Source organism: Odocoileus virginianus, chromosome 18 (assembly GCF_023699985.2).
Source record: "Odocoileus virginianus isolate 20LAN1187 ecotype Illinois chromosome 18, Ovbor_1.2, whole genome shotgun sequence".
NCBI lineage: Eukaryota > Metazoa > Chordata > Mammalia > Artiodactyla > Cervidae > Odocoileus > Odocoileus virginianus.
In genome coordinates, this window is record NC_069691.1 from 1,718,520 (window position 1) to 1,742,500 (window position 23,981).

The 23,981-nt window shown below is 50.5% G+C and overlaps 1 protein-coding gene across 1 annotated transcript in view; it reads left to right on the plus strand.

Annotated features, from left to right (window-relative positions):
* FBXO10 (F-box protein 10) overlaps positions 1–17,275 on the plus strand; it is a 44,383-nt gene extending 27,108 nt beyond the window's left edge. Inside the window, exons 5-12 of the mRNA XM_070480245.1 lie at positions 127–276; positions 2,159–2,295; positions 7,257–7,327; positions 9,081–9,233; positions 10,210–10,476; positions 12,369–12,679; positions 13,782–13,960; positions 15,340–17,275. Of these exons, the coding sequence (XP_070336346.1) occupies positions 127–276; positions 2,159–2,295; positions 7,257–7,327; positions 9,081–9,233; positions 10,210–10,476; positions 12,369–12,679; positions 13,782–13,960; positions 15,340–15,514 (1,443 nt within the window). The 3' untranslated portion in view covers positions 15,515–17,275. The remainder of the gene's footprint in view (positions 1–126; positions 277–2,158; positions 2,296–7,256; positions 7,328–9,080; positions 9,234–10,209; positions 10,477–12,368; positions 12,680–13,781; positions 13,961–15,339) is intronic.
* The last annotated feature ends 6,706 nt before the right edge of the window (positions 17,276–23,981 follow it).

Genomic DNA, 23,981 nt, shown 5'->3' on the forward strand with positions numbered 1-23,981 from the left:
CTGAGCTGGCGTCGGGCAGGTCTGCACGGACCACACAGGGGGGAGGAAACTCAGGTGCCCCCTGAGCAGGTTTTAAGACATAACCTTTGTGAGCAGAAAGCGAATGGCTGTTTCTTCTCTGCCTAGATCATCATGCTCAGGAACCACATTCACCACTGCCGAGCATCGGGCATCTTTCTTCGCTTGGAGGGTGGCGGCCTGATTGCTGGCAACGACATCTGCCACAACGCAGAGGCTGGCGTGGACATCCGGAAGAAGTCCAACCCCCTCATTCTGGTACTTCCTCCATCTCGGTGCCCTTTCAGGGTGGCTCATAGTTCTCAGAAACCTTTGCTAGGATGTCTAAGCAAATTCTACCGTTTTGAATTCCTGTTGCTTCCTGTTTGCAAGTCGTTCCTGCCCTTTCCTATGTCCTTGTGACTCTGGTCTCTTCCTCCGTGTGTTGAAGGTGACTTTGGATAAATCATATCCCTGAAGTCTCCCCCAGCAAGGATGAGGACCCAGCAGTCAGGGAAGCTCACAGGGCCTTCCTTCCTGCAGCCCTGATATGCTCTTGTGGGTTTTGAGTTCAGTAAGAATAAAGACATGATGTCTGCCCTAAAAAAACACTTGGTTACCCTGATGAGTCTGCCAAATCCTCCAGGGGAAAATCTGGAAACTGATAAGAAGAGGAGCTCCTACAGCAGGAAGCACTTTAAAGCAAACTTGAACTTTGTTTTTGTGAAATAGTTTTGGAAAAGAAACAGCTAGCTTCCTGGTTTAAATATATGATTGTATTTAGGCTGTAAAGTAGCAGAGTGAAACAATTATAATTTATTATAACCTAAGATTTTAAAAAACACTGCAGATGGTGACTGCAGCCATGAAATTAAAAGACGCTTACTCCTTGGAAGGAAAGTTATGACCAACTTAGATAGCATATTAAAAAGTAGAGACATGCAGGCAGATTCTTTACCAGCTGAAAAAAAAAAAAATGAAGTAGAGACATTAGTTTGCCAACAAAGGTCCGTCTAGTCAAGGCTATCGTTTTTCCAGTGGTCACGTATGGATGTGAGAGTTGGACTGTGAAGAAAGCTGAGTGCTGAAGAATTGATGCTTTTGAACTATGGTGTTGGAGAAGACTCTTGAGAGTCCCTTGGACTGCAAGGAGATCCAACCAGTCCATCCTAAAGGAGATCAGTCCTGGGTGTTCATTGGAAGGACTGATGCTGAAGCTGAAACTCCAATACTTTGGCCACCTCATGCGAAGAGCTGACTCATTGGAAAAGACCCTGATCCTGGGAGGGATTGGGGGCAGGAGGAGAAGGGGACGACAGAGGATGAGATGGCTGGATGGCATCACCGACTCAATGGACATGGGTTTGGGTAAACTCCGGGAGTTGCTGATGGACAGGGAGGCCCGGCGTGCTGTGATTCATGGGGTCGCAGAGTGTCGGACACGACTGAGTGACTGAACTGAACTGAACTGAAGATTTTAATCAGTATGCAAAAGGCAACTAACTGGGAAACAGAAAAGCTAGGTTTCCGATCCAGCTCTGCCACAAATGTACTGTATGACTCTGAGCCTCTTTCCCCGTTAGCACAGAGGAGTTTGGCAAAAACACCTCCAAGGTCCTTGTAGCCCGTATACCTTCTGGTGGCCTCCTGTCTCATGGGAAGCCTCAGCTCCCTGGGGCTAAGCTTCCACAGTCCCCCTCCCTTCCCTGGGTGGTCCCTCAGGCCTGTGCTTAGTCAGTGTTCCCACTATTGGGGCTCCACCTCTGGGGCCCTGGGGTAACTTGGCCTTGATGATGACCATGCACTTTGGAGGCTCAGAAATTTTTGGAGGACTCTTTGGAGGCTCAGAAATTTTCAGTACTGTGCATTGCAGATGAAGGCAAGTGCCCTCAGCATTAAGTGTCAGGATGTAACTATTAATAGATCCCAAGAGTCTGGGCGGGGTAGACGCCTCTCTCAGGAGTCTCTCTGACAGGTATGCACGTGTGCACCTGAGCAGAGAGAGCAGGGCCACTCCCAGTCCATTCACTTTGCTCTGTGCCTGGGATCCTGCAGTGAAGCGTCTTCCTCTGCGGATGCATCCTGGCCCTGCCGTGGGGCAGCGCTGAGTCCTCTGCTGCTCCCCGGCGTGTCTGATCTGCCTTCTCCTGTCCACCTGCAGTGTAACCAGATCCACCACGGCCTTCGCTCTGGCATTGTTGTCCTTGGCAATGGGAAAGGCATCATCCGGAACAATCAAATCTTTTCAAACAAGGAGGCTGGCATTTACATCCTGTACCACGGAAATCCAGTCGTGAGGTATGTATGTGCCTCTGTACTCGAACCATCCTGCTCATCCATGGTCCCTTTCTTCCTCTTTCATCTCTGGTTCCCTGCTTCCTGTCTTTGCTTCATTTGAAACCATTTTTGTTTACTGAAGCAACTGTGTGCATGCAAGCAGAGAAGAGACAGACTTCACCCACAATCCCACCTCAGCAACACAGCCTTCTGTGTTACATTATCTGTGTTCCCTTCCAGTTAATTACGTGGGGCCATTCTATTCAGCAAGCATTATTGGGCACGTCTAATAATGATAACGAAGGTAAACCAGGCAGACTCTGCTCCCTCGGAGCTGACTCTAGTCTGGAGGAGGACATGTGTCCAGAAACAATGCCAAGATAGGAATGGCATAGAGATTTCAACTCGCTTGACAACTCTGATCAGTTGCTAGTGGCTACCTGGGATTGCTGTATTAAGATTGGAGGCTACATCTGACCTCATCATGGAAGCATGCCCGTGATCCGTCACTGGTGTGAGCTGGAGGTAGTGGGGCTGTGGGTCTGCCCTCCCACCCGTCATGTGGTGCAGGCTGTGATAAATGCTGTCAGAGTGGTGCCGAAAGAGGGGGAATTATTCTGCTGAGAGGGTGGTGGGGGGCCTTGTTTGGGAGCTGGCATTGGGGTTAGACTTTGATATACGGGTAGGGCTTGGCCTCTCGTGGAGCTGGGGAGCAGACACTCCTAGAGAAGGAAGCGATGTGCGCAGAGGCAGCCAAACAGCACAGTCAGGGAGCACACAGGCCCCTGGGGCTTGAGAGAGAGTCTCACACAAGTTGTGACGTGGCTGTGAAACATCTCAAGCTGGGACTGTCCCAGATCGTCTTGGGCCCTGTGGTCACTGCAGCCTGAGCGTTTATATCCCCGTGGCAGTCCACCTCTGCCAGGCAGTGTGCTGGAAAGCCAGGGGCCAGATGAGGAAGGCCTTATGTAGTCCAGTGGGAAAGGTGGAATTTATTCTGTCTAGATAAGGGGGGATCATTAAAGGTTTTGAGTGGGAGACTCACATGTTATGTCTGCGCTTTACAAAAATAACTGGAATTATTGTGCAGCAAATATATTCTGAGAGTTTTTCCCTGCATTATCCTGTGTGTACTTTTCCATGTTGCTGCAGGATCTTATATTTATCACATTGGTCAGTTTCAGAACATGCCATTGTTTTGATACTCCCTCATTTTTGAACCAGTCCTATTACTGTTAGGTTTCTATTTTTTCACTATCGTAGGCAGCTTCTTTTTGTTTGTTGTTTAGTCACTAACTCACGTCTGACTCTTTTGCGACCCCATGGACTGTAACCCACCAGGCTCCTCTGTCCATGGGATTTCCCAGGCAAGAATACTGGAGTGGGTTGTCATTTACTTCTCCAGTAGGCAGCTTACTAAAACAATTAGTGATCACATGATTATGGAGCTATTTTCCCATCTTTTACATTATTGCCTTAAGAGTATGGGTTTGCATGTGTGTGTGTTATTCATTAAACACCCATTTAGGTGTTTACTCCATATAAGGGGGTTAGCAGTATAAAGGATGTATGAACAGTCTCTGCCCTATAGAGTGTTCGGTGTCATTCTGCAGATGGGAGCTGTAAGGGAAGGACTCATCAAAGTGAACGCTTTTATAGGTCTTCATGCAGGTGCAGAAGAAAACCAGTTATGATTGCAGCTGAGTGAGTCAGGACAGGGCACATGGGGCGCTGACCTTTGAGCAGTACTCAGATGGTAAAGAATCTGCCTGCAATGCTGGAGACCCAGGTTCAATCCCTGGGTCAGGAAGATGCCCTGGGAATGGGAACCCACTCCAGTATTCTTGCCTGGAAAATTCCATGGACAGAGGAGCCTGGCAGGCTACAGTCTGTGGGGTTGCAAAGAGTTGGACGTGACTGAGTGACTGATACTTTACTTTTGCTGAAGGACAAGTAGGATTTTATGGCCTCAGAAAGGCATTACAAGCCTGGGGCAGTGAAATTTGGGGTATGACTTGGGAAAGTGGTGGGAAAAGTGTGGTGTGTCTGGGCATAAGGTCAGCCTACAACGTAGGGTTGATGCTGGAGCATGGAGGAAACTTGAATACCACATGTGGTAGGTAGAATAATGGCCCCCCAAATCTATCCATTTTCTAATCCTTGGAACCTGCGCATAGACTGTCTACAAGGCAGAAGAGACTTTGCAGATGTGATTCAGTTAAGGGTGCTGAGCTGGGGAGAGGACCCTGGGTGATCCAGGTGGGCCCAGTGTAATCACAGGGTCCTTAGAAGAGGTAAGCAGGGAGTCAGAGAAGGAAGTGTGTCAACAGAGGCCAGGCCAGAGGGATGAGGCCACAGGCCAGGAAGCCTGGGCCGCCTCTAGGAGCTGGAAAGGTCAGAAACAGATCCTTTCTGAGTCTCCAGAAAAAAGGCAGGTCTACTGGCACCTTGATTTAGCCCTGTCAGACCCATTTTGCACTTCTGACTTCCTAAACTGGAAGACAATAAATTCATGTTGTTCTAAACCACTAAGTTTGTGGTAATTACTTACCGCAGCCATATACCCAAACCGTGTGGATGCCAGGGAGTTGTTGAAGGGTTTCGAGCAAGGAATATTACAACCAGATCAGTATCTTGGCTTTGTTGTTGTTGTTGCTGTTATTTTATTTTATTTTTGGCTTTTTAAAACAGTCACTTTGAGGGAATTCTCTGGTGATCCAGTGGTTAGGACTCCATGCTCTTACTGCTGAAGGCCTTTGTTCCCCCTGGTTGGGGAACAAAGATCCCACAAGCCAAAAGCCTCCACCCCCCAAAAAATTCTGGGTTGAGATGTAAACTACTATGTACAGGATGAATAAACAACAAGGTCCTACTATACAGCACAGGGAACTATATTCAATATCCTGTGATAAACTATCATGGAAGGGAATAGGAAAAGAATGTCTGTATGTGTATAATAAGTCACTTTACTGTACAGCAGAGATTGGCACAACATTATAAATCAAATATGCTTCAATAAAAAGTATTTTTTGAATAAAACAGTTGCTTTGAGAGAATTAGGTTGTGCTTTTTTCCTTTATGTTTCTTTGTGATGGAGGACAGGGATTTGTGAGAGGTGCCTGAATTTCAAGGTCCCTGATGTGACCTCACTAAGGCAAGCCATTGAGCATATTTTTTTGCTGGTAAGAGTTACATAACCTATAGGGTTTTTTTGTTTTTTGTTTTTTCTGCCTTGGCTGCAAGGAAGCATAGGACTCAAACTGTGTTACTATCCCACCCTTGGTTCTTGGAACAATGCTCTGTCCCCTTTTCCTCTTGTTTTCTGATGTCTCTTTTATCTTTGTTCTGCCTACCCTGTGTACACACACATACATGTTTCTCCAAGTGGCCATAGATTCTTTCTGAAAGTGAGATTTGTGTTAAAAGTATAACACTCATGCATTTGCTTCTGTGACGCAGCTCACAGAATGAGGTTTGCCTGAGCCCAGGGACTGCATCTGACCCTGAATTCTAGAAGCCCAGGGTAACCATCAGTTGACTGAATTATAATCACATCAAAGCAGTTGCTTCATATCTGAGTAAAAACATAAGGATGTTTTTTTACAGAGAGTTTCACTTATTCAACTCCAAATGCCTAAAGTAGGCACAGTTGGCATTTGGCTTCCCCACAAGGAAGTAAGGGCTTCCCTGGTGGTGGCTCAGTGGTAAAGAGTCTGTCTGCCAAGCAGGAGATGTGGGTTCAGTCTGTGGGTCAAGAAGATTCCCCCGGAGAAGGAAATGGCAACCCACTCCAGTATTCTTGCCTGGGAAATCCCTGGACAAAGGAGCCTGGCAGGCCACAGTCTATGGGGTCACAAGAGTCAGACACAACTCAGCAAGTAAACAATAATAACATGTAGTAAACCCTTTGGACCCTGCCCTGCAGTTGGGAAGACTTAGCAGCCAACTCATGATCAGTGAGGTTCTGTGAGAGGAGCCAGGCCCTGTGTCAGGTTCTGAACAGCTCGCTGTATATTTGGATCTAAATCCCTCGGCTGCATGGTTGGAAGTAGGAAGGCACCTCCTCAGAGAGGGGGCAGGTCCTCCTCCAGTATAGAAGGAGCTCACAGTATTCCTGTTAGTAGAAATACCAAACAGCAAATGTGTATCCTCCAGAAATAACCCACTTCTGCCAGTGTCTGAGTGGCTCTGTATTTACAGGCAGGAAACCAGAGTTGAGAGACTGGAGCAATGCAGGTCCTTTAACACACTCAGGTGTCTTCCTCTAAGGAACTCATTCTCGAGCACTTTCCATGGCAGTAGGGCCATGTGTGTCTCTGGAGTCAGGAGCTCGCTTTCTTAGAGCTTCCATTATGCCAAGTGAGATAAGTCCGTGAAAGAAATACTGTATGATGTCTCTTATACGTGGAGTCTAAAAAATACAACAGACTAGTGAGTATAATGAAAAAGCAGAGTCAGATATAGAGAACAAACTAGTGGTCACCAGTAGGGAGAGGGAAGCAGAGAGGGGCAATATAGGGGTAGGTGATTAAGAGGTATAAAAGGTATAAAGTATTATGTATAGAATAAGCTACAAGGATATATTGTACAACATCAGGAATATAGTCAATATTTTATAATATCTGTAAATGGAGTATAACCTTTAAAAATTGTGAATCACTGTGTTGTACACCTTCAAATCATATAAGACTGTACAACAACGATAATACAAATAAAATGGTGCTTGAGTTTGGCTGACAGTCCAGAGAGGCTGCAGAGACGGGTATATCTGTTTCTGTGGCATAGTTGCAGATGGTTTGGGGGCAGTGGTAACTGACGATTGCTTTCTGCCTGGCTTCTGGGCCTCAAAGAGGTGCTCCATATCCCAGTGGACCTGAACCATCTGGGAAGCCCACGAAGAAGGGGAGGCGCCTTGGATGGGCGTTGTCTTTGATGCATGATGTTGGTCTGGCCTCACCTTTTGTCTTCTCCTTTCATTCTAGCCGGAACCACATCTTCAAGGGCCACGCGGCCGGCATCGCCGTGAGCGAGAGTGGCAGAGGCCTCATCACAGGTCGGCATGAGACGGCCTGGAGCTGTGGCCGCCCAGGCCGCCACGACCCAGCCAGTGTCCGCAGCTTCCCACCCGCCCCGTTCTTCCCCTGCAGACTGGCCTCCTGATGGTGACCAGCGCTCAGGGATGCGGGCTCCACGCCCTGGCCGTGCCCACCATGCAGGGAGGTCACGTCCGTCCTTTGCCAGGCCTGGCGCTTATAGGATCTGAGCGGGTGGCTCACAGAACACTGTCAGAAATATTCACACCACACGAACTGACCCCTTCTCTGGGCTCTGTCGGTTTGTTCCTGCTCTGGCAATCCATCCCCATCCCCCCTCTGCCTGGCCAACTCCTGTCATTCTCTGAGCCTCAGCCCAATTGTCTCTTCCCGGGGGAAGGCTGCCCTGACCTCCCCTTATACATCCACGCACTTAGTCCACCAAGAAGGCCTACTCTGTAGGACACTGTACTTAACTTCTTAGGATCCATTTAATGACAGCCTCCTTTGCCGTGTTCTGTGAGGCAAGGATCATGTCCATTTGGTACATCAGTGTAGCCTCGGCACAGAGCATAGCCATACCTAGAACATTGACGAGATCCAGTAAATATTGGGCCAGTAACTCCTCTTGACTGAATCCTGCCTTTCTTCACTGGACAGACATTTTTTGAGCACACAGTGTATGCAGGAGCTGGGGATACGGCAGTGAGGAAAACAGATGATCTCTGCTGTCAGGAGACTGACATTTTAGGCAGGGAAAATAACAAAAGCATGTATTTTTTTTTTTCAAGAAGAGTCATCTCTGAGGGCAATACATATTTTTGTTTTTTGACCACACCACACAGCTTCAGGATCCTAGTTCCCCAATCAGGGATGCAACTCTGGCCCTGGCAGTGGAAGCACCAAGTCCTAACCATTTGGCTGCCAGGGGGTCTACAGATAATTAAAATAAGGTGATAGACAAAACTGTGTGGGTATTTAGGATTGTGTGGTTAGTGCAGGCCTTCCAAAAAAGTGACATGTAAACTAGAAGCTGGAGGATGGGAAGGAACTCAGGAAAGAACCAGGATTCCACACGGGGCCACCTACGGAAACAGACTTGGCAGGCCTGAGGAGCACAGAGGTTGCTCATTTGACTGCAGTGCGGTGAGCAAGGGGCGAGGAGTATGAGATGGGAGGCCGGCAGGAGCTGGTCACACAGGGTCTCCTGAACCATTGCAGTCCTGTCACAAGAGGCCGAGAGTTCGCCCCCTCCTGGTGCTGCAGCAGCCGTGTCCCAGGACACCCCTTCTCACTGGGGGCCCTCCAGCCCGCCCCCTCCCAGAGACGTGGTGGAGGGGAGAGGAGGGCTGTGGTCAGTCCAGAGCAGGCTGAGGAGGACAGGCTCGCACCTCCCCAGGCCTGTGAGGAGCGGCTGGATTCTGCGTCAGTGCTCCCGAGGACAGTCCCCCAGGGCAGACGGCCCTGCCTGGCCCTGGCCCTGGTCCGGGGACTCTAAAGCCAGCCTGTGCTTAGTTATCAGTCCCCCAGGCCGCTGGATACGGTGGGTTCTGGGGATACAGGAAACCACGAGGCAGACACAGACCTTGCCCTTGGGGAAAGCAGACAGCAGACAAGTGCTTGGAACGTCACACAGCAGGCAAGATTCTGGGTGCTGACTCCTGGCGAGCAGGCCTCCGCGTCCTTGTCCGGACTTGTTTTCTGGCAGCGGCTCAAGTCCTCATGCCAGCGCTGTAGGTGGCCTGTGACCCTCTTCTCCACCTCTTTCCATAGAAAACGTCATCCGGGAGAATCAGTGGGGAGGCGTGGACGTCCGCCGAGGAGGGGTCCCCATCCTCAGGAGCAACCTCATCTGCTTTGGCTACTCGGACGGTGTGGTTGTGGGGGATGAAGGCAAAGGCCTGCTGGAAGGAAACACCATCTACGGTGAGAGCCGCCCTCCTTGGGGTCAGGTTTGGGGGCCAGTGCAGCCCAGGCTCCATCTCCCGCTGGTGGGTACTGAGAGTCACTGCCTTTCCCTGGGCCTCCAGTACCTCCTCTTAAAGACCAGCCTCTATCTCAGGTCCCAGCCCCTCTCAGAAGGCATGAGCCTTTCATAAATCACCTTCTAATCCAGGGGGACCCCATGGGGTCAGCAAAGCAGAGAGCTTTAATCCCCACTTACAACAGTCAAGGGCAGGAGTGGATCTTGTGTAAGGACAGGGCCATCTAATTTCTGATGCAAGAGCATCTAACCCCTTACTCTTTCTTTTGATCCAGAGAACTAAAAATATAATGGAGAAATAGGGTAATCATTGAAAGAAAACAGTTCTCATTCATTCTGTGACCGGGCCACACCTGCCTTTCTGCGTCTCTAATAATAATATATCGAACCTACATTCCGGTCCTGGACTCTTACTAGGCCTTTTCTGTGCGTTCTCATTTAATCCTCAGGACCCCTTCTGAGGTTGGCACAGTCAATCAGCCATGTTAGATGAGGGAACTGAGGCACAGAGTTCAGTGACCTGCTCAAGGTCACACAGGTAGGGAGTGGTAGGGCTGGGACTCAAACCCTGCATTTCTGTGCTGGGTGTGATTGGGCTGGATGAGTTCTGAGGGCCCCTGGGCACTTGTCACCATGGGCTCATGTGTTTCCCATCTGGAACCGGGGCCTTAGCAGTTCCCAGAGCACTCTTACACCCCACGGAGTGACGGCAGTTGTGAGATGAACCTGACGGTTACTACCCCTTGTATGAAGGAGAAGCTTGCAGCAGCCAAGCCTGAAAGTGACGCGTTCGAGGCCATTTACCAGCCAGTGGCCCAGTCTCCAGACCAGTGCCCTTTTGCTTCCCCGCCTGGGGAGATAGCGGGCGCTGCCTCGCCTGTCGGCAGTATTAGTGACCAGCGCCTTTCACTGTTGCAGCGAATAAGGGCTGTGGTGTGTGGATGATGGCGTCCAGCCTGCCCCACGTCACCCGCAACCACGTCAGCTACAATGGGCTGTATGGCGTGGCGGTGTTCAGCCAGAAGGAGGGCTCCGGAGAATTCCCTGGAGGCCACGGGGCCCAGGAGAACTTCAGCGAGGACGGGGATGCCGTCCTGTGGGAGACAGAGCTGGAGAAGGACGACCCACTGCGCCGGCCCATCACCATAGCTCTGGTCGAATCCAACAGTGTCAACCACAACGGAGGTGAGCACCCCTCCCATGCCGGGCCTGCCCCGAGACCCTCCAGCCGCACCGGCCACTTCTTAGCCACTCGCCTGGTGCCCCCACCCCCTGGACGTCCATCCATTGTCCTCTTCTCCCACTACCACCCTCGCCCTTCTCTTGGCCGAAGTTCCCTTTCTCCCACCCACACGTCCGAAACAACTCGGACCTCAGAGCCCTCACCCGCTGTGCGTCCCTTCTTCCAGCTGGGCCCTCCCCCAGCCCCACCGGCGCTTGTTAGGGGGGCTGAGACTGCATTCGTTTCTGTGGCTGCTTCATCAATTCTGACAGGCAGTGAACTGGAGGCGAGGAACTGCATCCCACTCTCGTTGGTGCGCCCTGCCCCTTGGCACCAGTCCCACACCTGGCATATGCATTTCAGTGAACTCTGAGACACATTTTTCATATTTTTTCACACCTCTGATGAGATGCATCTTACAGTTGATGGCATGTCATGGTTTGATGGGCAGTGATTTTTCTTTCTTACATTTCCCTGGTGGCTTAGACGGTAAAGCATCTGCCTACAATGTGGGAGACCCGGGTTAAGTCCCTGGGTCAGGAAGATCTCCTGGAGAAGGAAATGGCAACCCACTCCAGTATTCTTGCCTGGAAAATCCCATGGACAGAGGAGCCTGGTAGGCTATAGTCCATGGGATCGCAAAGAGTCAGACACAACTGAGCAACTTCACTTTTTTTTTTTTCTTTCTTAGAGATATAGAAAAGAATATCTAAAATCCATGTTATCTTAAACTTCATAAAAATGGATAGTAGGTGTTTGATGTTTATTGAATGGGAAAAAAAATTATTGTGGAATTCATCCAACTCTACAGCTCCCACACCTGGCTGATTATGAGAACCACTCTGGGGAATGGTGGAGGAAGGCTTGTTAAAGAGAGGCCCCTGGGCCCTGAGTAAGCTCATCACCCTGGGAGTGGCCGAGGCAGGGAGGTGGGGAGCCAGTGGGCCCAGCCCACTTACTTACCTGGAAAATGAGTTCTGTTCCCTCCCAGTTCAGGGCTTCCTTCCTGTGGCCACGCTGTCCAGTTCGACAAGCAAAGCCACGTAAATTCAAAACACTTGTTTTTGCGGTTCTCAACCAAGCCAAGATAAGCAACAGGCAGGTGCCACCAAAAAATTCAGACCTGCAGGGCTTACAACCCAGACTGCTCCCACAAGAACCCATGGTCATCATCCTCCCTCAGCCTCCTCCCCCTGCTGCCCAAGCCTCCTGCTCCTGGGGGGGTGCGGTGGATATCACCACTGGGAGTCCTGCTCACCCCAAGTCTGCCTGCCATGCTGCCTCTTCCTGACTGCGTGCTGCGGTTCTCAGCCTGCTGATCTTGTGCTTTTTTTCCCCCCTATGACATCTGTAAGAAATTTCTTAATTTTTAAGAAATAAGAAAATTTCCCCAAATAGGGAGGCAGATTCTAGCTCAGAATGGGAAGCAGAACAAAAGCCACAGAACTTGCGCTCGGGTGAGTCTGTCTGTCCAGAGGCGGGATGGGCAGCCTTGATCAGGTAGTGAGTGCCCTGTCCCAGGAGGCACAGCCGGCGGTAAGGGGGGGCAGCTGTAGGAGGCACCCAGCGCAGGATGAGCGCCTGGGCCGGAGGACCCGCTGAGTCTTAGGCGCCTCTTCACAGCACGTCTCCCTCCCCCTCACTGGGCACTTGGCTCAGAAGGAGCAGAGTTTCCTTGCTGGTCCTACGTTCCCTCCTGCTCTGTCATCCAGCTTGGAAGATGCAAGTCCCCAGGGCTGGTTCTCCCTGTCCTCCCCACCTCCTCTCCTGGTTGCACAGTTCTGGGAAGGCTTTTCCTCCTGGTCTAGTTCGCAGTGACCCTGGGGCCACCCTGTGCTTCCTCTCCCCCCCACAGCCTCCGGACTCTACATCCAGAGCACTGAGGCACTGCACATTGTAACCAACGTGATCCACGCCAACAGAGTCAGAGGCATCACTGTGGCCCAGAGCAGTCAGCTCACCCGTGTGGCCAACAACAGCATCTCCTGCAACCGCCAGAGTGGGGTCAAGATCGAGGCCCAGTGCAAGGTGGAGCTCCGGGGCAATGGTATCTATGACAACAGAGGCCATGGCATCATCACCAAGGGTGACAGCACCGTCATGGAAAATGACATCATTGGCAACCGAGGCAGTGGGCTGCAGCTGCTGCCCACGTCTGACACAAAGGTGTGTGTGTGTGTGTGTGACATGCGTGCCTACACCAGTCCTAGGAGAGCCGTGTGTGTGTGTGTGTGTGTGTGCACGTGTGTGTGCGTGAGATGTGCATGCCTACGCCAGTCCTAGGGGAGCTGCCCTCTCTGCTGTGAAACAGAACCACAAACCCTCAGCACTCTGCAAGGGTGCCACCTAAACCCTGCCTGCAAGATACAGGGGCACTTCACACAGGAGGGGTACTGGCAGGAAGCTTGGGGGGGTGCCCTCTGAGGTATCTTCACAGTCTTCAGGTCAAGATCAGGGCTATTTCAGCTTTCTTCTCCTAGAGGAATAATCTCACTCAGGACCCGGATTGCAGTGGGTGCTTAATGAGAAGTCTTGCCCTGGGGCGTTGCAACACTGTCCCGTTACCCAGAGTAGCCTTGTCCCTGTTGGCTGTCACTGTCTTCTGGAAGCCCTCCCTGATCCCGCGGGCTGTGGGAGGTGCCCCTTTTTTACTTCTACGGATTGTGCCCACCCGTGCCTCACAGGACACTTCCCTCAGTGCTGTCTCTCCCTTCACCTGGTTTTCTTCCGCACAGGACCTTGAGCTCCGAGCTCCACTTTTATGCAAAGCACTGGGTTGGGTGCTAGGGTTTCACTGTTGAGCCAAGCAGACCCAGTCCCTGCCCTTGTGAAATTACGGTCCCAGAGCCTCTTTCTGGCTTTGTGGCTTCGTGAGTCCCTGACGTTGGCAAGGAGTAAAGAACTTGGCTCTGCATCCAAGCCCTGGGAAGGCAGAGGGGGGCTCACTGTCGCCTCAGCTGGGTCATCAATGGCCCTTGCTTCTGGCACCAGCCCCTCAGTCTGAGGGCCCTTTTCACATTGTTCCTTCTTCCTGGAACAACTCTCCCCTGCTCTGTGCTTGAGAAACTCCCACAGCTTAGCCAGCACTTTTCCCAGGAAGCGCCTCTGGTTCTCTGGCTGGCCTGACAGCCTTTCCATGAGCTCCCCCGGCTCATTGCTGACCCACCCAGCGTGCTTGTACCCCTCGCTCGGTTTTATAATTGGTGATTCAGTCACCTGGCTCCGCACCAGTCCCCGAGGTGTGACAAGCTCTGGCTGCCTCCCCCAGGTAATAAAGAACCGAATCCATTCATCCCGGGCCTCCGGCATTACAGTGCAGGGCCACGCCAAGGCCCTGGTGCAAGAGAACACCATCTTCCAGGGCAAGGCCAGCAAGACCATCTCCCAGCAGAGCTCGAGCAGCCAAGAATGCGCTATACAGAACAACAGGGTCTTGGTCTTCAAGAAGTAAGTGCGCGGGGTGCCTGAACCAATCTTCCAGAGCCACAGCCAGGTCGCTGGGGCAGCCAGGCCCAGTGACTGTGGCAACCCTCGCTCCCGAGTCCTGCCAGCTTTCGGCTCTGGGCAGATAGAGGCCTGTGCTTGGCCTTTGTGTTGGGCCTGGGTAGAGAACCTGAGCCTGACTCCCTAGGAGGGAATAAGCTTTCGAAGAGTCAGGGGAATGTGGTTTCAAATCTCACCTCTGCCAGTTACTGGCTATGTGCCCTTGGGCAATTTACTCAGCATCTCTGAACCTTAGTAAAATCCACTTAATAATGTCCATAGCACCAACTTAAGATAAAATAAGGTCCTGTGACCTTGTAGCATATCTGAGGTATCACGTGAGTGTTTATTGCTGTGGCCGCTGCTGCCCCTTGAACAAATACTCCTGGGCTTTTACTCACCCCACGGTAGCCAGCCTGACACTGCCCACACCTTGCCAGCCCTACTTGTAATACTGTCATTAAAAATACAAGACAGTGTTGCTGGTTTAAGCAGTTTAGGATTTGATATGTATTAGAGGTAATTCCTTGTAACTTAGGTCAGAAAGTCCTGATCAAACCATCATTATCATTTGATTTTCCCTAACCCTTCATAACCTCCACAAAAGCTTAAGAGATTGGAAACCCATCAGTTTCTGCCCTCCGTAGATTTGCATTTTCCAGAGTGTCATCTAAAGAAATAATAGTGTGTCTTTCGAGCCTAGCTTCTTAGACTTGGCCCAGTGTATCCCGGATTCCCCTGTGGTGTCGCATGTCATTCATTCTTTTTGCCGCAGAATGGACACACCACTTGGTTCATCTGTTCATCAGCTGAGGAATATTTAGGTAGTTTCTAATTTTTGCTGATGATTAATAAAGCTTGTACGGGACATCTCCGGCGGTTCAGTGGTTAAGAGTCCGCCTTCCAACACTGGGGGTGCGGATTCAGACCCTGGTCAGGGAACTAAGGCCCCCACATGCTGCAGGGTACGGCCAAAAACTCAAAGTAAATGACTGACTAAAGCTTGCATGACATTCATGGTTGTACATAATGGGGGAAAAATGGGGCCTGGGGGAATGAAAGAAAAAAGAGAAAGTCACTGGTCTTATCTAGATCCTTGTTTAAAGATGGAGGAATAGAGGACGAGAGGGAACATGTCCAGGGTTGCATCAGAACTGAAGGCAGAGCTGGAACCAGATTTAGCTGCAGGCGTGTGCCACCCCCTTTTGCTATCACTTAACTAGGGAGACACAACCTATACCCCAATTTAAACACCTGGATCTTGAGCCAAAGGTAAGGTTGTGCGGGGCATTCAGCAAATGCTCTAGACCCTCAAAGAGTGCATTCTCATTTTGCCCCTTCAGGTCTGATACGTGGCGCCTGGTGAACCCACCAGCACGGCCTCACCTTGAAAACTCTCTCCGGGGCCCCTCTGCTGCCCATGGTGGGCAGAAGGTGACAGCCATGGCGACCAGGATCACAGCCCACGTGGAAGGTGGTTACCACAGCAAACGCAGCATCTTCTGCACCATCCTGTAAGAATGGAGAGCTGCGGGAGGAGGCAGCTGGGGGCGTCCGAAGACCCCAGGAAGCAGGCACATACCCTGCTGTCAGGCTCAGGCCCTGCCGGGCCGAGCTGAGGTCGCAGCCTTCAAGGATGGAAGAAGTAGTGCTTGTGGAGGCTCCTGCTCACCTTATCTCCTCCCTGAAAGGCAGGCTCTCGAGTCCTCTGGGGACTGAGAACTAGGCACCTCCCAAGCCCTTTGGCTCCACAGCCCTCAGCAGGAAGGAGCTTGGATTTTGTGTTGGTTTGGCTGGTTGGTGTTTTTGGCTGTGCCGTGCGTGCTGCTTGCAGGATCTTAGTTCCCCAACCATGGAATTATTTTTCAAGGAGAAAAAGGGAACAGAAGTTGGTGGGTTTCTAGTCCCTCGAGCTCTTGTAGAGATGATGAAGAGTTGGGGAAACTGATTCTGAAACCTTGGCCAGGGTTTTCTGTTTGAGTTACAGGGAGCTATACGCACCAAACCCAGAATCTTCTCAGGGAAGGACGAGTTTACTTTTAAGGGACAGAAGTGGCTCCAGTGAGAGGGAAAGAGCCCGAGTCGTCCCCTCCCAGAGCTCCCTTTGACTCTCCGCGGACACTGCCACAGCCACCCTGTTGCAGGGGGGGCTGGAGCTCTGGTCTCCTCAGGACGCAGTTGGACGTGGACCTCTGAGGGGGGAGGGACTTGAGGTAAGGCGCCTCTCTTGGCAGGCTGCCCCCGGGACACCCGGGGAGGCAGGAGGGGCGTGTGGAGAAGACTCCCCCCGAGTGGCTAGGTGTGCAGGTGAGGGCTGGGCCGCGCAAAGACTCACCTGACTGCGCCCCCTCCAGCTGCCCCAGACTCGGGAGGACGTGGCTGACTCGGGGCCTGCGGCGTGGGGAGGATCCGAACCCCGCCAGCACGCCCAGACCAGCCGCCCCCGCTGGCGCCAGACGGGTGGAGATGGGGGTGCTCGGGGCCCTGTCCGTGTCCACATGCTCGTGGGTGACTGGCCACCTGCCTTCACAGACCCTACTGCGGTCCCCACTCTGTGCCTTGGTTCCCGCTCTCCTCGCCTCCGGGCGCGCCCTCCTCGCCAGCTGTGCGCGCCCAGGCCCCACCCGTTCTTCCAGGCTCAGTACCATGCGGATGGCAGCGCTCCGCGCTCTGCCCCGTCTCTGCCCCCACAGAGTACGCTCTGTCTTGCTTAGAGATTACCCAGGTCCATCCCTGTCCACTGACTCACCTGTAAGCTCCACGAAGGTCACCGCCTGAGTCCCCGCCCAGGGTACGGGAGGCTTAGTAGCCTGAGGAAAGGGCGGAAGGCTTTGCTAAGCTCAGCTGTGACTGTGAAGGTTCCAGAGCCAGGCGGTCTCAGACCCACTATTCAAGGAAGGGGGCCTGACGCAGGCTCGGCTCAGCCTGAACAGCGCCCCGCCAGCCTGGCCCTTCACGCGCGCCTCGCCAGCCGGCTGAGGTCGTGGTTGTGCGCCCGCAGCTGGCGTCCCAGGGAGGTTCTGCCAGGCCCCTGGCGCTGTTCTCCGGGTGGGGTAGGGCGTGGCTGGGGGGACCAGGGCTCGGTCTCCTCCCTGAGGACGTGGGGCACAAGAGCGCGGGTCCCTCCGTTCCCCAGCACTGCTCTTTGCACTCAACCTATGGCCCCGTTGTGAGTCGCTGTACAAAATGCTGCCTTTTATTATTTTGTAACAAATGACTTTTCTGTGAACCAAGTGCTTATGAAAATCTCAGCAACCAAAATAAAGTTCTATATTTTAAGAGGTGCTTTGGGGGGGGTCCTTTCCTTGGCCTGGGTATCTACTGGGGGTCCTGACTGCTGGATGCAGGCCCATCACCTCTCTGCCTCCCAGAGGTGGTACCACAGCTTCCACTGAAGGAGGCGGGAGACCCAGGGCCATCTTGTCCATTCGGCTTGTTCCCGCAGGATCCCAGGTTTTAAGGTCTGTGTCCTCACAGGTCAGGGACCGTGGTGCAGGCCTGCCTGCCCCATGGGCTTTCTGAAGAGCAACAGGGAGGTCCCTGGTGTGGATGACCTGATGGTCTGCAAAAGGATTTCAGATCCATGACCACGTCTTCTTCAGCTTTACTCATTTAGCATCTACACGTCACTTGGGTAGAAAGCTAGTACTTAGTGTTTTAAGTGCTCTTTTAATTAAAAGACTTATTTTTTAGGATAGTTTTAGAATTTTTCTCTTAAATATGTTTTTATTTTTTTATTTCTTAAATATTTTTAACTGAGGTATAGTGGATGTATGTTTCAGGTGTACAACATAGTGGTTCATAATTTTTAAAGGTTATACTTCACTTATAGAATTATCAGCTGTATTCCCTGTGCTCTACACGATCCTGTAGTTTATCCTCCTTGCAGCTTATTAACAGTAGTTGGCACCTCTTAAACTCCTACCCTTTACCTCTCCCACTTGTTCAGTCGCTCAGTCATGTCAGACTCTTTGTGACCCCATGGACTGCGGCACACCAGGCTTCCTTGTCCTTCACCACCTCCCACTGGTAACCCACCAATTTATTCTCTAGATCTAAGAGTATGTTTGCTGTTATACTCACTAGTTTACTTTTTAGGTTCCACATATAAGTGCTATCATACCTTTGTCTTTCTCTGACTTATTTCATTAATCATGGTATCCTCCAAATTCATCCTTGTTACAAATGGCAAAATTTCATTTTTTATGGCTGAGTTTATGTCCACGAGTCTGTTTCTGTTTTGTAGGTGGCTTCGGTTTCTCATAAGGTGCTTCCCTGGTGGCTCAGAGGGTAAAGAATCCACCTGCGATGCAGGAGACCCAGGTTCAGTCCCTGGGTCGGGAAGATCCCCTGGAGAAGGGAATGTCTAACCACTCCATTACTCTTGTCTGGAGAATTCCATGGACCCAGGAACCTGGTGGGCTACAGCCCGTGGGGTTGAAAAGAGTTGGATAAAACTGAGGGACCTACAGCCTTCGTTTGTCATATTTTAAATCCCACGTGTAAGTGATGTCTTAGGGTATTTGTCATTCTCTGACTTCACTTTATAATCTCAAGGTCCATTCATGTTGCTGCAAATGGCATCGTTTTGTTCTCTTTGATGGCTGAATAGTATTCCATTGTATATATGCACATCTTTACCCACTCATCTGTCACTGGACATTCAGGCTGTTTGCATGTCTTGGCTATCGTGAATCGTGCTGCTGTGAACAAAGGGGTGCGTGTATCTTTTTGGATTAGTTTTGTCTGGATATTTGCCCAGGAATGGGACTGCTGGGTCATATGGTAATTGTTTTTAAGTTTTATGAGGAATAGAATACTGACCAGTGTGAGGTAGTACCTCATAGCTTTAATCTATTTCCCTAGTAATTAGCAATGTTGAGCATCTTTTCACATGCCTATTGGCCATTTCTTCTTTGGAGAAATGTCTCCTGGAGCCCAGAAGGGCCAAAGTCAGCAGCTAGAGATGACTCCTGCATCCAAGGGGGCAGCAGCTTTCAAAGTTTGTGACAGATCCTGTTTTAGATGGTATCTTGCTGCCTGAGAGTTGATGCAGTGATAAAGGCTGTAACAGTGGGTTTCGCCCCTCCCCTCACGCACTGCCCACACAATGGTGCCTGCCCTCGAAGGTGGCCCAGGCGTCCTCCGAGTACGCCCTCAGGTGCAGTGCCACCAGACCCCAACCCCTTCAGGCCGTTTCCACGAAGTTCACCTCAGTCCTCTCGTGGAGTCTGATCTCCGAAGCCCAAGCTTCTGCACCCAGCCCCTGGGCTGTGGACATGCACGCCAGTGGACACCTGTCAGGCTGGGGGGTGCACAGCCATGGCACTGTCTGTCTGTACGGGTCTGTCGGTTCCAGCAGCTGCTGACTTATGGCTGTGGTCTCCTCCGAGGCCCTGAAGCTCCCTTATATCCTGGCTGATCTCTGCTGATGAAGGGCCTTCAGGGTGCGGGAACCTTTCCTCTCTCACAGCTTCCTTCCAAGAGCGCAGGTCCCATCTGGATTCCTTCCCCTCCCCCTTTTTTTCTTTCATCCTACCCAGTTATGTGGAGATTTTCTCACTCTTTCAGGGGTCTGAGGTCTTCTGCCAGGGCTCAATAGATGTTTGGTGAGAACCATCCCACATGTGGATATACTGTGATGTATTTGTGGGAGGAGGTGAGCTTCCCATCGTACTACTTCACCATCTTGATTGCTCTCCCCGGAGGGAACTGTGTTCTGAGTGGTGATGCCTGTTAAGGCTCAGTAGGTTCCCTACTTCCCTACCAAGTGTTAAGAGGCTGTATGCAGAAGAGGTGTGAGGAAGGCTGTTAACCTAGGGCTTCCATAACAGGAACAACCAGGACACACACACAGACAACGCCCATGTTCTGCCAAGTCATCTGGAGGCATAAGCGGAACACTGGCCACCCATCCTATCTTGGCTCTTCCGTGGCTGGGGAAGCGTCTGGAAGGAGACTGCTCCGAGTAGCTAGCATTGGTTAAGGGCATGGCTTGCTCTCCCACACAGGCCAGACCTGCCCGAGAACCCATTCTATCTGGGTATTTTTCCTTATATAAGCCAAAATCTATCACCCTGGCTAAATCCTACCCACACCCTTACTTCATCATCATTCCCTGACCCCTTCAAATGCTAGTTACACGCCTGATCTCCTAGTTACCTGCCCCTCCTCCAGGCTCTCCTACCCGCCCACGTTATCCCCATGGTAACACTGAATCCTCTGCATTCAAAGACTCTGCGGATATGTATGATTCCCCCTCTCAAGCTGTGTGGTCATGCCCTGCAACCCAACTCCAAGCAAACTCCCTAAGCGCTGGACACATAGATAGATGGACAAGGAAACAAGCCCGACCCCATTCCCAGTATCTTTACTTTTACCTTCTGGAGCACCCAAAGGGATCTCTCTTCCCTCTGTGGCGACTCTCGAGAGGTTTATGGACAGCATGTTTATCCCCCTCAGGTCCACTTTATCCTGCCCTCAGTTCATGCATGCCAGTTTGCAGGCTGTCTCCTCACCATCTGGTCATTTTTCTAGATCCACTCCAGTGGCCTGGGCGGGTCTTGGAAAGCTCAAGGAAGACACAGAGTTTAGCAGTCCTGTCTTTCACCTCAGGAGGTATGTCCCAGCTCTTATGTGCAGAAATCATGGGTCAGAAGGTAGGGCTCTCTAAGCAAGCTGAGCTTTCCTGGGGGTGCTTGCTTCTCTGCAGCAGCTAAGCCCCCTCCCGAGGGTGCCTTGCCACAGGTGAAGGTTAACCCTTGTGTGGACCTCACAGGTCTTGGCTGTTCCCCACCCAAGCAGCTTACACTGCGGCCTCCCTAGCCTTCCCTGCTGGCCAGTCAGGCCGAATACTGATGCCTGCTGATGGGAGTGTATAAGCACAAAAAAGACCAATATGGGGGGAGGGGGGAAATGAGGAATTTTGGAATAACAGATACACACTATGGCATATAAAATAAACAACAGGACCTACTGAACAGCACAGGAAACAGTATTCAATATCTTGAATAGCCTATAACAGAAGAATCAGAAAAACAGATAGCTAGATTTAGATATCTATGTATAACTCAATCACTCTGCTGTACACCTAAAACCCTGTAGATCAACTATACTTTAGAAAACCCAATACAGCTTCATCACCGAGGCCTCCCAGTCCTGTTGAGGCCACTGCCCCCTGTAGCCAGAGGCGGGCCTGGCTGTAGTGAATGGTGGGCATGCTGTGGCCAGACCAGACAAGAGCCAGAGTTGGGTCTTGGAGCAGCACATGAGCGGACACCTGTCCGGCAACATGCCCGGGCCCACCTTCTTCCCTCTCCTTCCTTCTCTTCCCTGGACAGTCCTCATGGTGGACTCACCTGGGGCCTGCTGGGCTTATTCCAAGCCTGAGTAGTCTCCCAGTAGGAACATCTTCATTCCGCTAGTTCTTTCTCCCGTCCTGTCCAGAACTTCACAGGGTGCAGTTATGGCCACTGCGCTGGGCCCATTCACTGTGATCACCCTTTTAAATGGAGTCGAGCCTAACATGACCTTCCAGTGCAGTCTGAGTGACTCACACCTGTCACCCCTGCTTAGAAACCAGTTCCTGCCTGGCTTCGGCCAGAGATGCTGTCTGTCTTGATTGTCAGAACAGTATTTCACTTCTTGGTCTGGGCCCATCAGTCACGTCATCCACCCAGGCTCCTTGGATAAAAGGCTGACTCCAGGGCCAGAGCAGGAAAGTACAAGGCGGCTAGAGTATCTTGTGCCAGAAATTAAGGAAGCATCCTTAAAAAGACAGGGATACAGGAGCTAGCTTGAAGGAACTCAGATTGGCCAAATGTGGTACAATCTGAGTATCAAAATAACTGATAACTATTCACAGGATAAGAATCTATGCATCCATACTAAATGAACAAAACATTTTAATGTAAGAGAAAAGAAAGCTCCTTAACAACAGAATGCCAACAGTAAATGTGTAGGAAGCTATCAGAGTGAGAAAATCACTCACCATTTCGTAGCCATCACAGTAATTGATTCAGCAAAAATGGTCAATCCAGGCTAAAACTCATGAGTAATAATTATACGGGGAATAGGATATTTTAGAGACTTAAAGTATTTCTCCAAAAATTAACTACAAAAATAAAAGTAGTAACTCCAAAGTGGAGAGATTATAACCTTAAAGACAAACCAGCATCACATGCTGCGACTGTGATGTGTATGGGGCAGAGCAACACTTCTGTGAATTCCCTGCCAAAAATGTGTATCCTGAATCTAATCATAAAGGAGATGCCAGACAAACCCAAGTTGAGGGATACTCTGCAAGATAGCTAATTTATTCTTCAAAATGTCAAGTTTAGGAAAAGCAAAGACTGAGGAATTGTTTCAGATGAAGTAAGACCAGTGAAGTGTGATGTACAAAATGTGAATATGAGCTGTGGGCCAGATCCTAGTATCACTGCTCTAGTTCCTGCTTTATAATGCGCTTATGGAAGAGAAAGTTCTCATTATTCTTAGGATATGCACACTGAAGTACTTAAGATAAAAAGGGTGCTTTTCTCAAATTGTCCCAAATGGTTCAAAAAGAAATATATGTGTATAAAGCAAGTAATAAATAGGATAATACATAAACCATTGGAGCACCTGGGTAAAGGATACACTACTATTCTTATTCTTGCAACTATTTTCTAAGTATGACATTATATCAAAATGAAGTTCTTAAAAGAAGATGCTTTAAAAAATTTTACCTAATTAGCTATTTCCAGGTTGAGTCCTCTGCAAGGATGTTAAATATTCCTTCTTTGATCTCATTACTGTTAACAGTGTCAGCAGGTCAGGGCCACAGAGACTTCCCTCCAGGGAACGGACTTCATTCTGTTAACATTCTATAAGTTATTCCACAAACAGCAAATCTTACTAAGGGTATAAGCCTCTAGCCCACACAGTCTGTTTTTCTTCAAAGAGATCATCAAGCGACATCATGACAAATAACTTGGTGAGATCAAGGATCCTCTGTGAACACACTAGTAAATAAATGGGGTTTTAGAGCCAGAAAAAACCTAGTACAATCCCGTTATTCTACAATAATGTGTGGACCGCCGGACAGATCTACCAAGGAAAGAAGGTACCACTCGTGGCCTCTGGCTCGCTCCAGACACTGCTGCTTACATACTGGGCACTGCTAGGCGCCCTCTCTCGAGACTTGTTGGAAAGGGCCCTCTTTTGAGCCTTCTGATCCACAAACCCCTTGATGTACAAAAACTTGCATCGCCTACACTTAGTAAAGTACACCTGTTGTCACCCAAGTATACAGCTGACCCCTGAACAATGCAACAGGTAGGGGCACCGACCCTCCACACAGCTGCAAAATCCACATGATTCAGGCCAGCCCCCTGTATCTGTGGTTCTGCATCTGTAGGTTCAACCGACCACTCATGTGGTGCTGCAGTGTTTACTACTGAGACAAGTCCATGTCTAAGTGGACCCAGGCAGTTCAAATCCATGTTTCCAAAGGTCAGCGGTATACTTACCATTCGAGGCCTTTCCCCATCCACACCGCCCCTCAGTGTGAGTGACGGAAGTGACTCCCACAGTGACTGCTTCCCCATGAGGACAGAGGCTGTTCAGAGGCCAGGTCACATGCCGTGATCTAATCACTGCTGGAAATTAAGCTTCAAGGTGTCAAAACCATTAGAGTCTAAAAGTATTCATGATGACACCCGCAAACACACTAGGGATTCTTTTCCCAGAGTCAGATCAGTATTATTATTTTTTCTGATGCAAAGTCACATACCTGATTTTTGCAACAGCTTAGATAAAGAAAAACAACAGGCATTTAGATTTCCTGCTCACACCTCTGCTGGAGGGAAGTGCCCGCTTCCCAGGATCAGACACAAACGGGGACAAACCAGACAAGGACATGGAAAATGGGCACTTCAGGCCTGGCCGTGCATTAGAAGTGGCTCTGACAACCGCACCCCGGTACTCGAAGAAATACAAGGATTAC